The 23,688-nt window shown below is 40.6% G+C and overlaps 1 protein-coding gene across 7 annotated transcripts in view; it reads left to right on the top strand.

Moving 5' to 3' along the window:
• Window positions 1-12,920: 12,920 nt before the first annotated feature.
• LOC116664116 overlaps window positions 12,921-23,688 on the top strand; it is a 32,354-nt gene continuing 21,586 nt past the window's right edge. Inside the window, exons 1-3 of one of the 7 annotated variants that reach the window (XR_004320465.1) lie at window positions 12,921-13,164; window positions 14,057-14,248; window positions 14,761-20,337. Coding sequence is in view for 4 of the 7 variants with exons in the window: in XM_032481239.1 (XP_032337130.1) it covers window positions 20,194-20,250 (57 nt within the window). In the remaining 3 variants the exon portion in view is untranslated. Of the gene's footprint in view, window positions 13,165-14,056; window positions 20,338-23,688 lie in introns of all 7 variants that reach the window. The other 6 variants (XM_032481239.1, XM_032481241.1, XR_004320464.1 and 3 more) reach the window with 6 other exon arrangements.

Genomic DNA, 23,688 nt, shown 5'->3' with positions numbered 1-23,688 from the left:
ATTGAGAGAATGGAGGGGAAGAAAGGGATGCTAGATTTTCTCGAGGAAGTCATCGGAGGGCTTCATGCAGAGCTGTGTGTGAGAGTGTGTGTGTGTGTGTGTGTGTGTCTGTGTCTGTGTGTTTATTAAAATGAAAGTGACTCTAAAAGACTGGAAGGCTTGGGGACAACCAGACAGCTGGCATTTGGGTTACAGTTGCATATTCCAAGTTTCCTTTCCTTGAAAGGAAAGAAAATACTAAATTTAAACACCATCTTTCAGTTTCTCAGTCAATAATTTCCCTTTCTGTCTCTTTCACAAATGCAGTCTCTAGACATCAGTGCGAGGAATTTATTCTCCAAGAAGACTTTCAGACACGTGAAATTTCTGGAGAGGAATTGTTCAGCAATTCCAATCCCAATTAAGTTTTCAACTGCTTTCTGTGTAGCCCTGATTAAGTCACTGTTTTCAATAACTGGTGGTGAGCCAGCAAAAAATTACCAAAGTTTATGGAAAGTGGACCTAAATGCTTGCTTGATTATCTCACAGCACTCTCAGGGAAAATAGGGGTGTATTTGGACTAAATGTAGGTTTGCTGAATTAATAGTGCTCTTTAAGTTTATAGATCAACAGAGGAATTTGGGACATGAAATGTCTTCTTCTCTTAAGAACCATATACGCAGTTGGTGATTGCCCAGATATGTCCATTGTTGGTTATACCATGACCTTCTTTGCAACTTAAAGCATGAGTTATAGGTTAGTTACTTCTGGGATGCTTTATCTGGACAATTGTTATTTACATGCTAATGGAAAGGTTTTTTTTTTTTTTCCTTTGAGAAAAGAAGACAACTTTCTGATGTGATAACTTGTCTTTCTGCCTCAGGAAAAGACAGGCTCTATCTGAGAAATACAATGTACCAGCAATATTAAGACAATATATTGTTGAGAATATTGCTATTCAGAGGCCTTGGAAAATAACACCCAGACATCCACTAGATGTCACTTGATGTTTGCTTTTTGTAAAGGTAGCATGTTTCTTTTTTTAAAAAAGTTTATCTGCAATTATGAATTGTGGACTCCCAGTGGGTCCCAACTGGCAGAAAACAAAATGCAGCAATATTTGAGTGAAAGCAGGCAAAAGTCATTAAATGAGAACAATGATTATAACTTTAAATAAGATTTGGGTGGTTGTAGGGTTTGCATAATCCCTCCTGGCATCTGCGAGGATGAAGAGAAGCCAGCGCTCTGCCCTCCTGCTGTGTTTAAACAAAAAATGGAAAATTGTAATGAACAGCTAGATTTTTCCTATCTTCCATTTTCTTTTTTCTTTTTCTTCCCTCCCCATTCTTAGGAGAATGCAACTTTTAAAAGGATTGCCCTCTAGTGAAGTTATTTTGCAGTATTTTCAGACCAAGTTTTCTTTGTTCAGATTTCTACCCACAAATTAAAACTGCTTTAATTCACATGATCTCAGGGAAACGCATGTGACAAAAGTAAATTGGGAAGGTGTCTAGAAATTTTGTGAGGGTTCATTCTCTGGGGTTATCCACTTCCTGCATTTGCTAAAAATCTAATAATCAGTTCCAGGAGAGACCACGTATCCTGCGGTTTTGTTTTGTGTAACAGCTATTTGTTTATTTTTTTTAACTGTCATTGTATTTTGGCTTCACGATGGTTAAATAAGACCCGGTATTAAGTAAACTTCTCTGACCCTGCCTATTTCCTGTCTTGTCAAACCTTTCCTTGTAAGAATAACAGTGTTCTTTTATTTGGTAGTGTGCAGCATGATATTTTTGGCATGCTCAACATTTTTGACTTGCAAAAATTTGTGACCTCAAGCGTGAGAGAAGTGAATGCTTGCTTTAGTACCTCATTGGGTTCCCATCTGAAAAACGGTCCTGTGGCATGTTCAAGTTGTGAAAGAATTATCAGCATACTTACTCTCCAAACAGCACAAATGATAAATAAGAATAGATTTTTTATTTACTAAATTACTAACATTATTAAACCATTTTGCTGCTACTAAATTTACATAGTTTCTCAAACTGACCTAGCTATACAAAGACACAGTGCTTTTATTTACTGTGTTCTATTTAAATAATCCATATTTTTAAAAACACATTTTCAAACCAACACACATTAAGTGGCACAGGCAATATTGCTATTCCAAGTAAAAGGAGAGAATGAATATCTAAGTTGCCTCATCTTTCCATACCCAGATCTAAACAGCTGTCAAATGGATTCTTTTTTTTTTTTTTTAACATTTTTTATTAATTTATAATCATTTTACAATGTTGTGTCAGATTCCAGTGTTCAGCACAATTTTTCAGTTATACAGGAACATATATATACTCATTGTCACATTTTTTTCTCTGTGAGCTACCATAAGATCTTGTGTATATTTCCCTGTGCTTTACAGTATAATCTTGTTTATCTATTCTACAATTTTGAAATCCCGTCTATCCCTTCCCACCCTCCACCCTCTTGGCAACCACAAGTTTGTATTCTATGTCTATGAGTCTATTTCTGTTTTGTATTTATGCTTTGTTTTTTTGTTTTTGTTTTTTAGATTCCACATATGAGCGATCTCATATGGTATTTTTCTTTCTCTTTCTGGCTTACTTCACTTAGAATGACATTCTCCAGGAGCATCCATGTTGCTGCAAATGGCGTTATGTTGTCGGTTTTTATGGCTGAGTAGTATTCCATTGTATAAATATACCACCTCTTCTGTATCCGGCCATCCGTTGGTGGACATTTAGGCTGTCTCCATGTCTTGGCTATTGTAAATAGTGCTGCTATGAACACTGGGGTGCAGGTGTCATCCTGAAGTAGGGTTCCTTCTGGATACAAGCCCAGGAGCTCAAATGGATTCTGTAACAGAAGAACCACCAAAATCAAAAGTCTCAACCAAGGGCCCCCCCACCCCTTTTTTCTAAAGGACGGCAATTTGATAGCATTTTCTCTTTTAGTTTATCCTTTGTTTTTCAATAATGTTCACACTACAAGAATAAAAACCACGGTGAACATCTCTTGCTTTTAAAGACTGATGACCACTAAATATCTTGAAATACCGAGAAGTCATTGGAACATGAAGAAAGGAGATAGGGTTGATTTGAAGGTGTCATAGAACAAATTTTTATGATCACATAGCAGTGATTCTGGTTATTTTCTGAAAGTCTCAGCTAAAAATAATTTCCTAAGTATCTGAAGTAGATGGAATTTGATAAAACTACTGCCATGAAGCCGTTCTCTGGTTTTTTATCTTTAGTCTAGAAATATTGTTCTAATAAAGAGCCTGTGATAGATAGTTACAAAGAAAAAGTTGAGGACCTGAAAGGACACATTCATCATCCCGACCGGGAACACTTTTTCTCTAAAGGTCTGAACCACAGGTATAAACTCAATTCAGGATCACCTTAAACATGTCATCAAAGTTCCCTCTATTTTTCATTGTTGTTTGGCATTTCTTTTCCAGAGCTGAATCTAAAGAGATTGAACCAGTACTATCAAGGTTTATTTCATTTCTACCACACACATATGCGTGCCTATATTGTGTAAACACTTTTATTGTCTTCCTTTTGTAGAAATAGAAAAATACAGTACTAGAAATTGATTTATCTTCTTTTCTGCTTTTCAATATACAGCTTTAATATGACATAACGAAATGAAATGTGTTTTAAAAATTAAAAACACGTTTTAAAGAAACATCCTTCAAGCAAAAGAGATGAAAATACAGAATAAGACCCATAAGTTCTTCGCAGTCTTAGCTTGACTATAAAGCGGCTGTGGGTATGGATTCCAAATTCAGACTGCCTGGGTTCAAACCTTAGCTCCAGCGTTTACTAGGTGTGGATTTAGGCAAATTAATTAGCTTCTGTGTGCTTCAGTATCCTCTTCTGGTAGAATGGGGGAAATTATACTGCCTATGTTTCTTTTTTTGAAAGAGTAAGTAAATCCTGTTTGCAAGATGCTTAGCCTGGGGCCCAGTCCCTGGTAAGTGTTTAATAGGAACTCCTATCATAATCATTATTATGAAGCCAGACAATTATGTCCTTATAAACTTTGGCCATTTTTATGTCATCTGTTACATTTGTCTGATGAGAACCTTGCCAAGAATTGAGTGTCTGGGGTCAAATTTGATATGCCACTGAGGCACCTGAAAATAGATTTTGAATTTGATTTGTGATTAATTCTATCACCTTAACTACAAACACAAAAATCAATGAACTTGCTTGTTTTAAATTCTCTATATTTACAATAGGTTAAAAAAAATTTTTAATTGCTTTAGAACATCTATTAATTTAGAGGATACTTTGCAAAACAGTTGTTTACTATTTGCCCATTTAAGAGAGAACATAATGAGATATCAGGCAAAATGAAATATATTCATTTGCCATTTTTTGTCTCTCTTTTTTTAAAAAAAAAAAATTAGTCTAACATATCCCCAGTATTTTGTAAACATTAACTAGTGTTAAATGCAATCTATACTCACAGAAAGGCTTGTTCCTACTACCATGTTTGAGAGTGTTTAGCCATCTTAATGCCAACAGGTTAAAAGATCACATGATTAACATAAATAATCTTAATATTAGTAGAGGAAATTAAGTGCTAGTGTTCTGCTGTGGCAACAGCCCAGCCTGATCAACAGGAGTTCTCACCAAACACTCAGCTGCCATGTTTACAACAAACATTGACCAGAGGGATGCAAGTAGAATAAAAATGATGAAATTCACACGTCTTAAAATGATCACTGAATCTCTCTTGAATGCACATGCCCACTGGGATAGTGTTTATTCATGTTTATTGAAATTATGGAATCCTTCTGTGCTTTTCTTCCACTGGGACATTTTCCGTCATTCATTGACCTGAGTTTGCAGGGCCAGCATTACATGAGTGGTTTATTCCCTCCTGAAGCTAGGGTTGCAATCCCAGTGGGCCTCCAATGGATGCGATGGTGCCCCTTGAAATAGCGTGGCAGTGTGCACACAGGCAGCCTTGCCTCTGGAGTGGTAAAAGGAGTCAAAGGCAGTATAATTTTCACTCAGTTATACAATTTTGCATTTTAAGTCCCTTATACATATAGCTGAGCATAACATTTATTAGACATCTTACTATATTAAAATAGAGAAAGATCTTCAATTATGAATTGAGGGGGCTTTTTCAATCTTCCACAATTATTCATATTCTAAACTGCCTCATATTCTTCATACATACTTAAAACAAAGAATATCTGTTTTAATCCTCCTGAGCACTATGAAAGGTGGACATCATTGTCCCTTTTTATATATAAATAATTCAATCTAGGAATCTCAGGAGAACCCAACCCTAAATCTTCTGGCCCTTTGAACAAATCCCTTTGATTGTACCATGACTACGTTTAAGCTGCAGCTTGACATGCTATGGTTTTCCCCTAGGCTGGAGTCAATTTAGGGACTTTCTTAGGGTTTTCCTATTATTCTGATATCACTTGATTTAGTCAGAAAACCTAAAGCCTTTGTTTGTTTCACCATAGTATTATATTATCCTAGACCTTATTTTTTTTACTTTATTTTCTTAATATATATTTTTATTGAAGTATAGTGAGTTTATAATGTTGTGTCAATTTCTGGTGTACAGCATAATGCTTCAGTCCTACATGAACACACATGTATTAATTTTCATATTTATTTTCACTGTAAGTTACTACAAGATATTGAATATAGTTCCCTGTGCTATATACAGTATGAACTAGTTGTTTGTCTATTTTACATATATTATTTAGTATCTGCAAATCTCAAACTGCCAATTTATCCCTTCCCATGCCTTTCTGCACCAGTAACCGTATGTTTGTTTTCTATGTCTGTGAATCTGTTTCTGTTTTGTAAATAAGTTCATTTGTCTTTTTTTTTTTAGATGCCACATATAAGTGATATCATATGGCATTTTTCTTTCTTTTTCTGGCTTATCACTTAGAATGAGGATCTCCAGGTCCATTCATGCAAATGGCATTATTTTATTATTTTTTTATGCCTGAGCAGTATTCCATTGTATAAATAGACCACAGCTTCTTTATCCAGTCATCTGTCGATGGACATTTGTGTTGTTTCCATGTCTTGGCTATTGTATAAAGTGCTGCTATGAACACTGGGGTGCAGGTTTTCTTTTTGAATTAAGGTTCCCTCTGGATATATGCCCAGGAGTGGGATTGCTGGATCATATAGTAAGTCTATTTTTAGTCTTTTGAGGAATCTCCATACTATTTTCCATAATGGCTTATATTGAGCATGTTTTCATGTGCCTATTGGCTATTTATATGTCTTCATCGGAGAATTTTTTTTTTTTTTTTTTTTAGGACTCTGAATATATCTTGCTACTCCCTCTGGCCAGCAGTGTTGTTGTAGAGAAATCAGCTGAAAGCCTTATGGGGGTTCCCTTGTAACTAACTCTGTTTTTTTGTTTTTTTGTTTGTTTGTTTTTTTGCTGCCTTTAGAATCATTTCTTTATCTTTAACTTTGGCCATGTTAATTATAATATGTCTTGGTGCAGGTCTGTTAGGGTTCTCCTTGTTTGGGGCCCTCTGTGCTTCCTATACTTGGATATGTATTTTCTTCTTTAGGTTTGGAAAGTTTTCAGTCATGATTTCTTCAAATACCTTTTCAATCCCCTTTCTCTTTCTTCTCTTTCTGGGACCCCTATTATGCATTGGTTGGCACGCTTTATATTATCCCATAGGTCCCTTGTATTGCTTTCATTGGTTTTTCTTGCTTTTCTGTCTGCTGTTCTGATTGGGTGACATATGTTATCCCGTCTTCTAAGTCACTTATTTGTTCCTCTGCATTATCTAGTCTGCTTTTGACTGCCTTTAGCTCGGCTCTTATCTCAGCCATTGAGTTTTCTATTTTAATTAGCTCCTCTTTATAGTTTCTGTTCTCTTTTTATAGTGTTCTGTCTCTGTTCATATTCTCTCTTATTTCCTTCAGTGCTTTTATCGCCCCCTTTTTGAAGTCATGATCTAGTAGACCGTTGAGGTCTGTCTCATTGTTCGCTCTTTCAGGGGACTTCTCTTGTTCTTTTAATTGCAAGTGGCTCCTCTGCTTCTTCATTTTACTTGTATTTGTCTGATTTAACAGTATCAGTCATCCACTGTGGTCTTGAAGGGCTGGTGTGTGTTTGTGTATTTGCTTGCTTTTATTTAAAGTGGGAGTGTTCCTGTGTAGACTGTGTGCATCTGACAGTTTTGCTGCAGGGCCCCTGGGTATGGATTCAGCTTTTAGCCCCACCTCCGCAGAGCAGCAATGGCTGTGACTGAGCCGCGCCGCTCTTCTCATGAGCACACACCAGTGGAGCCAAGCAGAGACAGCAGCTATGGTGTGGCTGCACCGTGCCTGTGTTGTGATCTGAGGCCTCTTCAGAAAGCATGGAGCTCCTACCTCTCTGTTCAGTACTTTGTCCAGGAAGTGGCGTGTGTCACTTCTGATCACAGCCACTTGATCAGAGCACACCGCCCCACCTAACTTGGGGCGATCTGGGAAGTAGAGTCTTACAGTGCCAGAAAGGAAAGTAGAAACAAATATTGGTGACTCCAAGTAATGTGTATCATACTTCACATATCTAACAGCACCTCTGTTCTTAATGTCACACTGAAATGAATATTTGGCTAGGTGTTAAATGCTAGGTAGAAAGTAATTATTTCCCTTGGAATCTTGAAGTCATTTCTCCCATTGTCTTTCAGCTTCCAGTATTACTTTTAGGAAACCCAATGCCATCATGATTCTTTATATGGGAACTGATTTTCTCCCTAGAAGCTTTTAGGATTTTTTTCTTTATCCCTAGTACTGAGACATTTTACAATGATATGCATTAGTGAATGGGTAGTTCACTTTCTTACATTTTATCATTAGGTTTTTGTACTACTTTCTGGAAGATTCTCTCAACTTTACCTTCCAATTCTTTTATCGATTTAAAAAATAGTTCTACTTTGATATTTGTAATTTTCAAGAGATTTTTCTTACTCACTTATTATCCCCTTTTTATTGCATCCTGGGTTTTACAGATGCAATGATGGCTAATTAACAAAAGTTTTTTAAATTATTTTTTAATTTGTTTAAAATAAAAGTTAAAAAAATTTTTTTCTCTTGCATTGCCTCTCTTTTCTTCATGGTTTAATTTTTTCCCATTTATTTATAGTTGCTTTTGATTTTTAAATCTATCCTTCATATTAGAGAATTTCCATATATATCTGGAAATCTTTGGCTGCTTGTTTACATTTAGGTGTCAAGGAATTAAAAGTTGATTGGAAGCCATTTCTGCATGAGTAGGACTTACTGACTTGTGAGCTTCCCTGTAGAATCACGAAGCAGAACCCAGGCATTTGTTGGGTAACTCCCACGTCAGTAATGGCAGTTTCCTTTGGGGGGTTGTCACTTTCTCCAAAGGATTTGCCAGTCTCCTCACCGGAGAGTATAATCTTGGATGTCAGCATTCATGCAGCTAAGGGAAGTTTTCTAAATCTCACCCTTCAGAATGTGGACTTTCACTTTATCCTATTTCCGTCTACCTCCTTGGGATCACGAGTCCAGAACCCTGCTGGGTCAGCCTCTCCAGAGAGCAAATGCCTTGCTTTCTACCAGGGCAGGGGAGAGGTACTCATTTTGGTTGTGCGGCATAGGGAAGGGTCTGTAACTTCTGCACTTTGAGGAAATTCTTTGTTTTTGCTCTGCCTATTCCCTTCATCTTCATGAGCACCAGGGACCATCAATTCCTGACCTCTTCAAAATTCTTTAGGGGAGCTCATCTTGCTTCTTCTTGCTTCCTCTTCCTAGGTTTTATTAGGCTTCTAGCTTTTATTAGCTTTCTCTACTCTACCCAGTCAGCTCCTCCTCTTCTTTTGGCTTACCGTCATCCAAAATGCCGTCGTCAGTTCTTGTCTGATGTCTCCTCTACAAGTCCTTGGACTTTAACCTTTATTAATTCCCTCACTGTCATTTTCAGTAGATTGTAGAGAGAGTTTATATAAATGCTTATTTTCAATTTTTCATGTTTGATTTGAATCCTAATTATTTTCTTTTTCTTTTTTTTTCTTTTGGCAGGAGGAGGTAGAATCATAATTATTTTCTAAAGCTAAAATAAGATCATATCACTCCCCCTTCTAAAATCTGTTTATAGAATTGCAACATCTACATTATTAATTCTAACCTTATGTTAGCATACACAAGTTTCCATGATTTGACTCTTGACAGCTTTTCTAATCTTGACCCACCAATCCGGCATATGGGGTTATTTGCTATTTTTCAAACACATCTGCTCTTTCTTGTTTTCAAAATCATGCATAGACTGTTTTTGTTACTTGGAATCTACTTTTCTTCTCCCCATGAAACATCTACTTATTCTTTGCCCTCTCAATAACAAAGTGGTTCTCCTCCTGTGTTCAAGCAGCACTTAATATACTTGTAAATAAAATCATTTCTATTTTCCCAGTCCTACGATGGAGAATTTAGATGTAATATTTCTCACAGTGGAGGACTGCTGCACATAATATCAGCCCTCAAGTTCTAAGTTTTTGCTTTCTTTGAATTTTCTAGCCCTTGGCAAAGTGTCCTTTGTATCTCAGATATATATATCTCAATATATATGTGACCAATGAATGAATAAGGAAGAGATAATACAAGACCCCATGGGTGTTGTAAAACAAGGGCACCAAAGTACAAACCCCTCACCTGGGAGTCAGGATTTCCAAGTCCTAATTTTTGCCTGACTTGGGCTTGCCATACTTAATCTAGCATAACTCACTCCTGCCCATCTGCTCTCAGATGTATTTCCTTTTAGAGTAGGAAGATCTCACTGAATGTCATCATTTTTTGGAGAGGGGTTAAAAAAATGCTTTGTGCTTCAAAGCCTCTTGAGACAGCTTCAATGAAGTCATGGGCACCTTTGTTTCAAACGCTGTAGCTGAATTGTTTTCTTAATTGTGCTAGATAAGGTCTTTCCTTCCAACGCCTGGAAAGCAAGGACACCATCGCTGATGCACGTCCTACATCTAGGCACTATAAATTGTCCACCGCGGTTGGGCTGTTCTCATTGACAGTTTCCTCCTTTGATAAATCTCACCAAGGCTTTTTACAAGATGCATCCTTTTTGCCTGATCTTGTTTGCTCAATGCTGACCTCAGATGAGGCTACATTCAAGCCCCACCCTACAGCTGTCTCTCTTGGTAATCATGTCTTAGGCCAGGATTTGCTTTGTAAAAGATCCAGCTCTATGGAAAGTCCCAACAATTGCAAATATTTGATAGAACAGAATTTCAACCCTTTGCTGCTGGGACTTTCAGGTGGGACGACCTGCCAAAGCTCGGTCCCTCTCAGAGCTCTTCATCTCAGTGCCAGTGAGCCTCTTCTAACACCTGCCTGACTAGAGACCGTGGGACAGACATTTTTCCTTCAGTCTTCCTTCAGAGCATCAGCTCTGGAGCCAGCCAGACGTAGGATTTTGGTCTTTTTTTTTTTTTTTTTTTTTTTTTTGCTTTCTAACTTTGGCAGGTTAACTTAACTATTTTGAATTATTTGTGCTCCTGTAAAATAGGACTGGTTGTGAGACTCCAACAAGATAATGTGTAAAGCCACTAACACATAGTAGGTGTCCCCTCCTGGCATCTGGCATTTCTTCTTTCAGAAAGAATGTCTGAGTTCTCTCTAGTTTTTGTTTGTTTGTTTACTATTGCACTCCTTAAAAATGCTAGTCTTTTCCTGTTCTATCTTGGTGTCGTCCTCTTTCATTCTTTCTTTTTATCCTGGTGTACATTTTTTAGCTTAAATGTGACTTTAAAAGTTTAAATTGAGCAAAAGTTGGTTAAATTTTGGTCAGATCTCTTAATCCAGTTTGTGATTATTTCCTTCTTCTTCTTTTTTTTTTTTTTTTTTAACTTATATTCCTTTTCTTCTTTCTTGGCACTTTGCATTTCTCTTGGTTGGGTGGCATTAAAGGAAATCCCAGATAGAGTTTGATTTTTGTTTTCAGGCATTCACCTTCATGGTTGGCAGGAATGAAGAGCCGGGCCAGCCCACTTACAGAGGTGGTGGTAGTTTGGAAGGGGAGTTGCTGGAAGTGGTGGTAGGGAGTGTCATGATTCGGAGACCAAGAGGAGCCACAGGGATGCAAAAACAAGAAAGGCACCACAAGGTCTCATGGGAGCTGGAATTTTGCCGGGAGCCAAAACCACTCTTTTCAGGGGGTATTCTCCCCTTCTCTTGTTCCCCTCCCTCTCCCTTTCTCTGCATCTGTCCTGTTCTCTTCTCATGTAGCACGTCCCGTGATGGCCACCCCAGCCTCCCTGTCTACGTGAGCTTTTACAGCTAAGTCAATATCTCAGTTTCCCAAATCCAAACATTTCAAGAAAGGAATCTGAGTGGACCAGTTTCTCTTTTCTCACCAAACCACAGGTCACTGGCCTTCCTATGGTTGAGCTGTCCTTAATCAGAGTCCACTGTGGTCCACTAGACATTGTCAGAGCCACTTGGAACTTCTGTGGCTTCCTAAGCCTGCCTCTCGCAGCTGAAAAAGGTCTCTTAGGGCACAGTGGGGCCAGGGTTTACAGCTCGAAGCATAGCAGCACACTGGGTTTGATAAAAGATATAAGTATTGGGATGCTGATTTTAAATGAGAAAATTTAAAAATTCAACTAATATGTCAGAAAAAGAAAATATCCTGTGATTGAAAGTGGTTTTGGACATTTCCTCCAGCAAAAATGCAGACACCTGAGTAATCATTTCCCTTCCTTTGGAAATTTCCTTTATGTGAAGGCTGTTGGCCAATAATCCTGAAGTGACATCATCTCAATCTTTAAAATCTCATTTCTGGAAGCTCCTAAAATGTGGCATCACTTATCACACATCATATGCCTGTTTCCCTCCACTGTCCTCTCCTCTTCTTCCCCAAGCTTTCACTTCCACCTGGTCATTATAAATCCATGTTCTCCGGTTCCCCCAACATGGCCCTAGAGGGACGCTAAAGGCTATGTGGTGAGTGGAGCCAAATCCCCATAACTCATCTGAATCCTCACTCTGAGACATGGGAGTACAGCCTGTCAGGCTCAAATGGACAGTGTTGCTGCCACTGGGACGTGACATCCACTTTCTCCTTTTCCTTCCCTTCCTGAGTACCTAACACAGGTCCCTCAGGTTGAATAATGAAGATGCTCTACTCTGCTGCTTCTCCTTTTCTATTTTTTCCAAGTCACATTGGTAAGGGGTGGATGACTAGGGCACAGAGAATTTGGTTCTTATTACAAGCATGAAAATTGGGACATAAACCCTCATTGCCTTTCCTCACCCATTTGTTAGCAGATCAAATTCATCTTGCAACATGTAATATTAATTAGGACAAGGCTGCTTTTTAAAAACAAGCTGATTTTAAAAATAAAACATAATAGTACAGATGGTATTGGGATGTAGCAGAAATTCTGAGGGTAGAATATGAATGAAGTTTAGGACAAACTGATATGATCAAGTAATTGAGTAAATTAAAGCAATTAAAATTTCCTAACATCAAAAAAAAAAAAAGCTGAAGAGCTTTTTATTAAATCTGAAATGTTACTCTCAGCCTTTCTATCAACTTCAGTGGGTCCTTTTAGAAATAAGAGCCTAAGTTTCCTCTGTCATCAATGATAGATCATTCTTTTACTGCATTTTGATTTATAAAAAAAATATAGCTTCCCCAGAAGGACAGTATTTTAACAAGCTAGGTGACAAATGTCAGACAGAGAAGGGAGCTATTTATTGTTTTCAGCAACTTTTTCCCTTTTTGACAAGAATGGATTAGTTTCATGCTGCTGTTGAAAAACATCCCAAAGATGGTGTCAGTATTTTAGTCTGTTTTCTACATAAAGTGTATTTCGTGAAAGGCACACCCGATCGGCACAAGACCAGAGCTTGGGAACCTCAATCTGTTCCAGAAACCAGAGTTCCCACATAACTACATAATGCGCTGCTATCAGGTTACTAGCTCGCCACAATTGCCTAACGTAACAGTGCTTCCAGGGCACTGCCTTGGGGAATGTAATTACCAGGGGATGACTTAGGCTGAGTGGTTGCAGTGCTCGGGAATTAATGTGCACGGCTCCTGCGCAGGCCAGCGCTCCACCTCGGTATTGAACCCCAGGCCAAGGATATCCAGGATTAAACTCTGCAAGGTCTTTTCCTCCTCTCCGAGGTAATATTGTATATCAGCTGTTGTTTCCATGATACCAGGGGTCAAGGAAAGGATAGCATTTAATTGCACCGCTAGTCTTGCCTTCATGCCTCTGAAATGTCTTTATTTCAGAATCCCCAGAGTTATTTCTGACAAGATTTCTGATTTTTCCTTTGCAGTGGGGGAAAAAAAAAAAAAACTGTTTGTTGACTTTCTCTTTCTCTAACAGGTTCAGGATACTGATGATGATAGCTTGTGATTAATTTAGTCATTTTTATATCAGATTTCAACCTTTATCTGTTCTTGTTTCTAATTCTTTACCCAGTCCTAAATCCTAACCTGAAATGAGGCAGGCTTGCTAGGAGAATGTATGGAGTTCAGCAAGTCTAGCCAGATGACAGGGCTGAACATTGACTTCACACATTTATGAAAGTGGCAGGTAAAAAATAGAATGCTTAGAAGACAACACTCAGTTCTATTCAACGTGGTTGGTGGTGTTTGCTGTTGAATTTGGTGCATCAAGCCTTTTGGGGGTGAAGCCCATCCTAGATCGATAGAAGCTAGTAGAACTCTGGTGTAGGTATGAGAAAAACCTGGAATTTGATCCCCTACATCCATTTTCAGTTCCTATTCGCGCCGCACACATTCCCTGACAAGGTCCTGCTCAACTCAGAGTTCCCACCGTCACAGCCTTGGTGGGCCACCTCCTTTGACTGTGGACGACCACATCCCTGTGGCTTCTAAATCCTTTATCTTAAGCCTGGTCATTATGCCCAGATCCTAGCTCCCTGGGTCAGTAAATTACCCAGATGTCCCAGGGAACCAAATGGGGAAGAGGTTAAATATTCATGATGATTTTCAAAATGTTTCCTAAGTAGAGGAAAGTTTTTCCTTCAAATTACATCTCATGCAGATGCCCAATATCTGAAGCAGATGAGAGTGGCTCTGCGGAGATGGCCCACCGTGCTGTCATCCTAACCCCGAGGAAACTTCACAAACTCAAAGGCTCTTCAGGACACAGACTGGAAACGGCTCACATACAGAGTTCTGAAAGGGAAGGGGAAGCCAAAACGTTTGCGGCTCATTTCAACAGCTGTTTCACTTGGTAATTATAGTTTTATTCCCATGACCTGCCTCTGAACCCAAGCTTCCTGGATCCTATTCAGAGCAAGGGATGGGGGTGACCTACAGTGAAGCTAGTTGCCCATCCCCTTACTCAATTCATTCTCCAAGTTTCCTCCAACTTCTTGCTCTTGTGAATTCTGTGGGCCTCCCGTCAAAGGCCCCAGATGCCAGTCTGGGCTCTGCTTCTGTCTTGCTGTGTGTGAGGATCGTCTGAACTCCCTAAGACCTGATATCCTCTTGGGTTGATGGAGTTAATTACACCTGCTTAACCTGTTGTGAGGATGAAAAGCAAAATAAGCTAATTGTGTGACAGAACTGTGTAAACTATGCATTTTATATGCTTTTAAAGTTGCCACTAATACGTAGACTAGAGTGCTGGGGACAAGAGGTATCTCACCAAGGAAATGATCATCGTTCTTAAAACCTTGATAGCTCTGGAGGCGTGCATACAAGATGAAAATTTAGGAGGAAAATGATCTGCCCTTTTTTCAGTATCCTCCTAGTGCAGTGGAGACAGAGATGACCTCTAACCTATGGTCATGAATCCCAGCATGTGCCAGAAGGGACTTTAAGGAAGATGGACATCTCCACCAGTCACGTGCCACAGAGCAGAGGGTAGTCACCAAACTCAGGTCTCTGGAAGCACTGGGAAAATGGCGAATTTCTGAACAACCAGTGGAGTGTGTGTGACTGTGCACCTACGTGAGGCTGCAGAAAGAGCAAGGCAGGTTGCAGCATCTCTCCCGGGTTGGCTGTGTGGAAGTTGCTGCAGAGCCTGTGACTGCTTCAATGAATTAAAGCCGAAGCTCTTAGGATCCTGGATAGAAGGGGTCGTGGCAGGAAGGGATACCTGTTAGGACAGTAATCTAAGACAGATCACTGCTGAGATCGCTCATGTATCATTAGAGTATTCAAAGAAAAAAGAGAATTTAGAGATTATTTGATGCAGAAGTCAAAAAACCCACAGCCCCTACGCTGTCTCATTTTTCTCGAAGTCATGGCAGGTGCCACTCGTCATCCTTCTCTACAAGATGGTATGGTAATGAGATAATGCACGTAAATCACTTAGAACAGCAGCTGTCACAGAATACTCAAAAAATTTGCTATTTTTCCTGCGGAGCCTTGTTACCCTTTCCCACTTAGCAGACTCAGAATCCCTTTCACAGCAGCATCATAGGGAAATATTCCAAGAGGCAAGAAGAAGCTTATGAGCCATTTCTGATCTAGTTCAACCTGACTCCTGTCCTCACCCCACCATCATTCTGTGACTAGTGACACTGGGACTGATCGAGAAGGAGATGCTGTCTGTCTGCAGAACTGTGGTGCCTTTGAAGACTTGTCATGGCTGGAAACTATGACCACAACTTCTACTTTCCAGAGTGTTACTATATCGTATCTCACCTCCCTTTTACATAGTCCCTTAAAGGCCGAGATACCGTCTTCTAAGATTTTGGTAAACTCCTTCTCCCCATGCAGACATCGCTGCCCACTTGGTCAGATTTCTATGAGGTGAGGTGAAGGGAGGCTCCAGTTCCACAGAGAACGATCTTGAGGAAAGGGCGCCACAGGGCTTTGGAGTGGGAGAAGAAAAGACCAGCCTGAGAGACTATGAGCTGTCAAGGACAAGGTGGACTCCACAGGGCTGAGAGGTGACTGCTATGACATTAATCACACAGATTTGGCAACAACAGCTAGCTCTACCCTTCGTGTTTTGTGATTACTTCTTCACGCGCTAAGCTTCTTGATGATTTCAAGTAGTTGTGCAGCCCAGGGGCTGTGCGGCAAGTCTCCTCCACGAGAGCCGTGAGTCACTGCTCACAGCCCCGGGGGTGAGGCGGTCTGGACCCCGGCCAGCCTTTCCTCTGCAACCTCTCGCCTCCTCCCAGCCTCTCCCCGGATGGACACTTAAGTGTCTTGGCTTGGTCCACTCCCACCCAGCCCGTCTTCACTGCTGGGATTGCTTCATCTCCCCATTGTCTGCCGACCATCCCGTGGGCATTCTCCCCTCCCACCCAGCTCTTCCTCGCCGGAGCCTTCTCTCCCACCTCCCTTCCCTGGAGTCAGCCTTTCCTTTCCTGAGTGCCATCCTCCCTTATTCATCCCGGTTCTCCTTTTTGTGTTTATTCCTCCAGCCACTCTTCTCTGTTTAAATCTCACAGTGCTGAGATTTAAACTCAAAGCAAAATGACTTTTTCCCTCTACTGCCCTCCAGATCTTCTCAAGGGGTTGGGCATTTCTCATCATACTCTCCATTCCAGCACTCAACCTCTCTTGTCCACTGATAGGCTTTCTCCAATATCATGTAGCTACAGAGTCCCATCTATTTTTTTTTCTCTTTATTTTACTGGAGGGGGCAAGGGGATGAAAGAAGAATGAGCACTGGGTCTAGAAAGTGTTTTACTGGGTGATCGTGGTCCTGCCCCTGAGCTCTGCAGCTCTGGAAGCTGAGTTTGACTTCTCCACTTGAATTCATGTCTCTCCACATGATTTCGAACAGTGTACTTCCTCCTTTACACACAGAAAACCTGGTTTGGAGCAGGGAGAGAGTACTTTCCCTAATAAAAATCTTGGGCAAGTTGTTATTTGTTTCTCATATTAGGGGAAGTAAAGGGATGGGGGGAGAAAGGAGAAGAAATCGTATTCTCTCCCTCCCTTCCTCCCTCCCTCACTCTTCTTTCAGTCTGCAAAATGAGGAGTTGGGAACTGAACTGTGAAAGTTGGACCAGTTCATGTGGTTTCCAACCAGGGAGGGCCCTTTAAAAATTGTAAAGCAGCAGTTTGTTTTCTCTGCCTTATCAACTTGGCTTCGTGGACCCGTGGTTGTCCACAGGCCGCAGGTACAGAGCCGAGCTAACAGTCACAATTCATATTTCAAGGGTCAGAGCCCCATGTGCATGAAGCAGGACCTCAGCCTCCCCAGGCATCTCCAGGGGGACCTCACGTATGCTCACACCTAGATCTGATGGTTGTCCATTCGAACCTCCTCACAGGTATCTGCCACTGAATGAGGTACCTTGCCTCAGCCCTGGCCCCTCTGGAGAGCACCAGTTCCCTCCCTAACGTGCTATTTCCAGGTGCTCCCAAAGCTAGAACCCTGAAGGTGCCAACGTGACAGCAGACTCCTCTGGATCCTGGCTGCGCTGGGCACTCTGTGTTCCCTGCAGGGAGGTAGAAGGCTCTGGCGCCCGTCGTGTCTGTCATCAGGCCCTGGAGCCTCTCTGTGGAGCATAGAGAAGGAACTGAAGCCCTTTAAGACCTTGATTTTCCTTGCCTGCCCCAGGCACCCTCGCACAGATGGTAGGTGTGCTCTTTTGAGCCATGTCTTCCCTCTCACCCACACCCTCCCTTCTGACAATCAGCACCTTTATGGCCTTGATGGTGGTCGTGCTTTCCTGGGTGTATATCTCTTCCCAAACACATCGAGTTGTATACCTTAAATGTGTACAGCTTTTTACATGTCAGTCAGACTTCAGTAATATGATTTTGAAAATATTAGCCCAATCAATCCACAGATAGGCCAAACCCTCTGCTTTTCCTTCTGAACATCAGTGTGATTTTTCTCTGAATGGTGATATAAATGTGTTAGATAAAGTCACAAAGGCAGCCAGCAGAAGAACCAGAAGCAGTGACATAGCTATTTCAGGTCTGGAGGACAAGGGAGAGGGAAAGGAAATACGCTTCCTGAATATTTCCCCTCCTCCTCCTTGCATTTCTTGCACATCTCCTCTTTGGATCCCAGTGCTGCTGCTCCTCCTCGGACCCTCCTCGGCTCCCTCTTCTCTCCCATCCCTGTCAGGATCCTCAGTTCCCCAGGGCCTGCAGTTCCTGCCTATCAAAATGACCTGTGCTTCCCAAGCCAAGGAGCAGACTCAAGTGTGGTCACCACTGCTGGCTCACAGCCAGAAGATGGCTTGTTAGATGAGGCAGTTCCCTGCGATCTTTGGACCACCTGTTTCCATGAATGGACAGGACAGAAGTCAGAAACACAAGGAGGTTTTCTTTGAAATTGCACCTTTTCATTTTTGATGAAACTTTGGGGAGATAACGTTTATGGACGTGTACTCATAACTCAGCCTATGAAAATTGTTTCAAGGCTGGGTGGGAGGCTGAGGATTTTGAATCTTGAATTCAGACAAAGTTTCCAGTAAGTGTGAGGTTAAAATCAAGATCTTCCCAGACAGGCAAGGGCATCCTTTCTTGAAGTTATTTAAGGATGCATGTTAGAAAATAAATCAGAAAGAAAACTAAGAAAGAAGAAACATGGGGTTCAGGAAACTGAGGCTCAACCCAAGAGTGCAGAAAAATGGAGGTCTCAGATGTCAGTCATGAAACCAGAGGGTGCACAGCTTGCAGAGGCAGCCTTGCAGGCACAACTAAGGGATAAAAAAAAAAAAAAAAAAAAAGACTAAAACTTGGGGAAATTATCAAAGCACATTATTCTTTTGCCAATAAGAAAAAAAGCAAAAGCCATTATAAATTCCAGGGAAAACAAAAACCTAGACAAGTAAGTCTTGCCCAAACATAACAAAAATAATGACAAGGTATGATTTTAAGCAATTGATAATGTATAAGAAAGAATCCTTTTGGCCTTGATACTAAAACTTTTTCCCCCTACACAGCCTAGAAGACCTTTTGAGAAGAAAATGCAATCTTTAGTATGCTACTTAGTTCAGCAGTGAGCAATATGTACTCACATTATGAATGCTTTGTGTTCACTTTTATCTTTTAAAATTAATAGACAGCACACATGCCTGGCACTGGGGTGTGAAGAAATGTTAACAGCTTTGGTAATGCAAAGATTATGTCTGTAGTTGTAGTTGATTCCATCATAAAAAGGGGCTGAAACATTGACTAAGGTTGAGGGAGGATGAAATAGTGATATAAATGTGTTACTTAAAGGCACAAAGGAAGCCAATGGAAAAGCTGAAAGTAGTAATATAATTAGTGAAGATCAGGAGGATAAGGGGGAGAGAAGGTGAAGGATCATATTAAAGAGCTAAATCATCACTTTGAGAGTAAATTGGTATCATTTAGAGTTAACAGATCAAGAAATAGAAATCTATGCTCATTACCCAAGATTATGAATGTCAGATTGCTTGCCACTGGGGCATGGGGCGGTGGGGGGATGGGAAGGGTACAGGGAGAAACTATTGCTTTAAAGCTCTTCTCTATTTTTTAACCATATTTATTCTTATTTTAATTAAACATACAATTAAAATTAAACCAGGCCTCACTTTATGTATTTGTGCCTATTCGGGACGGAGAGTACTTAGCAACCACCAGGGATTAATTTTTTTGTTTACATTTATTACATACTCCGTGTTCATTTTCCTTTTTCTTACTCCCATTTCCCTCAGAATAAAGTGGCTGAGGTGGTGACTTCTGGCACTAGAATGCCATTTCTTAGAAAACAAACATGACCGTTTCCAAGCTGGAATTTTACGACCAATTAGAAGGGCAATTTATTTACTGGGTCTGGTGTAGCTGGAATGGGACAAGAGGGCCAGGAAGCATCGTCCCAAATGCCCACATGCCTTTGTTTTTCTTTTCTTGGGTGATGACACTGAGAATGTTCTGTTTTTACAGATGGCCTCCTTGCTGAATTGTGGAAGGAAAATTGTAAATAGCAATTTGCGTCCTGTTTACCCATGTTTCTCTGTGCCATAGTTCCCTGGCAGCTGTGTCCGCCTGGAGGGGGATATATGAAGTAGCAGTGGTGGGTTCTCTCTCCTTACTCCCAGGGACCAACTTGGAAGGCCTGAGTTAAGACTCTGACACTGGCCAGTGAGTGCACACCTCAGTTCAGGTGCCCAGAAACCATTAAGGCCTGTAAGAATTTGTGTTGCTGTTGTACCTCATATTTCTCCATCAGGCACCAGAAGCAGCAAATCCCAGTGGTAACAACGCAGTGACAGCACCAGCGGAATGCAGCATTGTACCTTCTCTGTGAGAGGACTGAGACTGGGGCTGAGTCGCACCATGGTAACTACCTACAACGCAGTGTCTTGGTCTCTCTGAATGTCAGAGTCCAGGTATAAAGGAGCACACGAGACAGAGCAGAGTGACACGGTGAGCCCAGAATGTATGAGATGTGGTCTTGAATTAGACTAAAGGAAAAACACTATCTGAAAGGATTCTCATGGTGCCTCATACAAAGTCGGTTCTCATAACTTGACAGTGTTATCGTGTTTCTGCTATAACTGCTACTACTCTGCTCCCTTCCTCCTCATCCTATTATGATTCTACTTTTTATAAAACAACATGCTAATATTGTAATGATCTAAATCTTAATGATAATAGCGATCAGGATGCTTTCAACAGCAAGAAACAAAAGACCCACTCAACTCAAAACGGTTTAGGTAATAAAGAAATGTATTATCTCGCATAGGAAGTCGAGTGGTGAGTCAGTTCCTGGACTGGTTAATTCAGCACCTCAGCTATGTAATAAGGAACCCAGTTCTTTCCACCTTTTCTGACCTGCTAGTCTAACTGTGTTAGTTTTTACCCTCATGCTTCTCCTTTAATGATGAGAGATGGGTGAGGCAGCTCTAAGCACCATGTTTTCACATGTTCATACTTACAAAGGGAGAGCCCTATTTCCTGGTGTCCCTTTTTGAGAGTGAAAAAAATTTTCCCAGAAACTTCTTTGTTGACTTCACCTTCATCTCAGTAGCCAAAATTGTATTACAGGACCATTCCCAAACCAAAGACTGGCAAAAGAAAGTATAATTTCCATAACTGCTTTAGGGGGAAGAGGCCGGTACTTCCTAAAGCCCACGTACTCCTGATACCTGAACAAAGTCAAGGTTTGGTTCACGTGAAAGGATTTGGGGGGATGACCACTGGGTGCACCCCCAGCAGTGTTAGCCGCTGTGGTGTTGCTAGAGATGCTTCTCTGTGTAAGCAACCTGATTTCAGGCAAACCTTTTCACAAGTCTGTGTGTTAGGCTCCTTGAGAATAGTAGTAGAGTCTTATTTATCATTAGAGTCCCCCCAAAAGTGCTCAAAATAGAATGATTTTATAGTTGAATAAAGTGAAGAAATTATATAATTTCCCCATAATTCTGTCTTGTCTTCACTACTGGAATCTTATTGAGCTAATAGAAGTAAGATCTCCAATGATTACTGATCCCCAGTGACTTTTTTTTTAACCTCTACACTGAGTCCAGAAAGCCTGGAACTGTCTTCACTAGGGCTGAACATTAACTGTGAGAATAGAGTCTGGCGAGCTATGAAAAGTATGTTGTTAGAAATGTCTTCTTTCCAGTCCTCAAATATTTATTATCAGTTTTAAGTGCAAGGGAGGTGGGAAGAATGAATACCTTTGACAAAATCAAAAGACAAAAAAAAATTATTTTGATAGAACTAAAATGGACTAAAATGATTAAAACTAATTTTCATGAGAAGAAAAATGTAGGTCCCTGAATCAGAATATTAATATAGTTCTGCTAAAATATAGAAAAGTAGTGTAGGGGAATGTGTAGGGTGGGAAATCTGATTCTACTTATAAAAAAAATTTATACGGTGAGTCAGGAAAGTTTAGTTTATACTGCAATAACAAATAATCCCCAAATCTTGCGTATAATGCAGCAAAAGTTTGTTTTTCACTCAAAATGTGCTGTATGTCCAGGCCGTGTGCCAGGGCATCTGTCCTCCATGTGTTGGCTCAACATTCCAGCTTGATTCACTCCATGACACTTCCTAATCAAGACATGCATTGACAATTGATCTGACGGGAAAAAGTGGGCTGGGAAGTTGAGAAGCAGTACTTAAATGCCTCGACCTTGAATTGACATGAGACCTCTGCCCATTTTTCATTGGCCAAAGCTGATCATATGACCATAGCTAATTTCAAGGGGTAGGGGCATGTTCTCCTCCCATGGACCTGGGGAGTAGAGCAGAATTGGTGATTAATGACCTGAAGTATTGTTAATTGGCCTAGCACATAAATTTTAATGAGAAGTAAATTCATTATGAGTCCAAAATGCCATAAAGCTCTTAGAAACATGTAAATATGGTGCTACATTAATAGAGATAAAATCTCAGAATGATGGAGCTAATAATGACATTACTTCTCTTCCCTGGACAGATTATTCATTGAGTAGTGAGCTCTTAAGGGACTATATTTTAGGAGTTTTTCTGAAGGTGTTCAGGAGAAGAGCTAAATACAGGATGATCAAGAACTCTTTGCGTTTAGACTGGAGAGGTCTTCTGAGGACAGAATAGCCATTCTCAAATATGTGACTATTCGACCTTCTTGAAGGGGCTGTGGGTGGTAAGTTACAAGGAGAAAGATTTAGGCTCAATTGAGTCTTTTGCAATCAAAACTACATGGATTGCCTCAAGGTGAGAAGTGTTCCTTCCCAAGGGTGGAGTCTGAGCATGGCACAAAGTTTAAGGGGGAAAAGGAGAATTCAAGCATTACGTGGCTCATTGGACTAGATGGCCCTTAAAGATGCTTCCAGCCCCCAGATTGATAACTGGATGGTTCCTAAGTTGCCCACAACTCCCATCTGGTTCATTGCCCCCAGACCTCCAAACCTACTAGCATTTGCTTGAACTCCCTTCCAAGGTCCTGGAGCAATACATTGCTGGCCTCTGGCTACACAAATAAGAAACCAATGACATATCCCGAAGGTGAAGAGGCTGGGCAGTGGTTCTGAACCCTGGGATGCTGTACTTTATCCACAATTGTATTCACAAGGTGGCTCCAAGTCATTCCAGACCTAGCTGTGGAAACACAAAAAGCCACACACCCTTTTGTCTTCCTGTAATGAATCTGGGCTGAACTAATAATGCAAACCAAATTGAATTTAAAAATAAAAAAGAAAGGAATTTTTGTTAGACGGAGCCTTTTTATGTTGTTTTATCCTTGAGTGAATTTTTACAGCCGAGTTGGAAAGTCTGTCAAATAGGGGTTAGAACTTGTCTGTCAACGCCTGATGTACACAGCCTATCCAGAGCTGCCTTGCTGAGCCTCAAGGGGTTAAGTGCGTTCTTCACTCAGTAACCATTTCCTGACATCCTCCTGATGACGCACTCAGACGCACACACTTGTTTTTTCCCTTTTTTCAATTCATGAATTGCACTTTCTTTGTTACTATGGCTGCAAATTGTTGATACTGGATACATAGTCAGGTTTTTATTCCTTTTTGTCATTTTTTCCCATGAACTAATAAACCACAGTGGAGTTAACGGCGCAAGTCAATGTGAGCCGTACACAAAGCATTTTTATATTCTGTTGCCATTCCTTTCTTACCCTTAGTCATTTAGAGTTGTTAACATAAGAAAATGAACATGTTCAGCCTCCTCCCTTGCCCCCTCCTCTTCCCTCTCATTTCCCAAGCTTCAGAGGGGAAGAACTATCAGCCATTTCCCATCAGTACTGTTTGCAGAGGAACACGTGTCCTCAATTACTGG

The sequence above is a fragment of the Camelus ferus genome, chromosome 6, assembly GCF_009834535.1.
Source record: "Camelus ferus isolate YT-003-E chromosome 6, BCGSAC_Cfer_1.0, whole genome shotgun sequence".
Classification (NCBI taxonomy): domain Eukaryota; kingdom Metazoa; phylum Chordata; class Mammalia; order Artiodactyla; family Camelidae; genus Camelus; species Camelus ferus.
The sequence above is the reverse complement of the archived record's forward strand: the minus strand, read 5'-3'. Positions and strand labels throughout refer to the sequence as shown.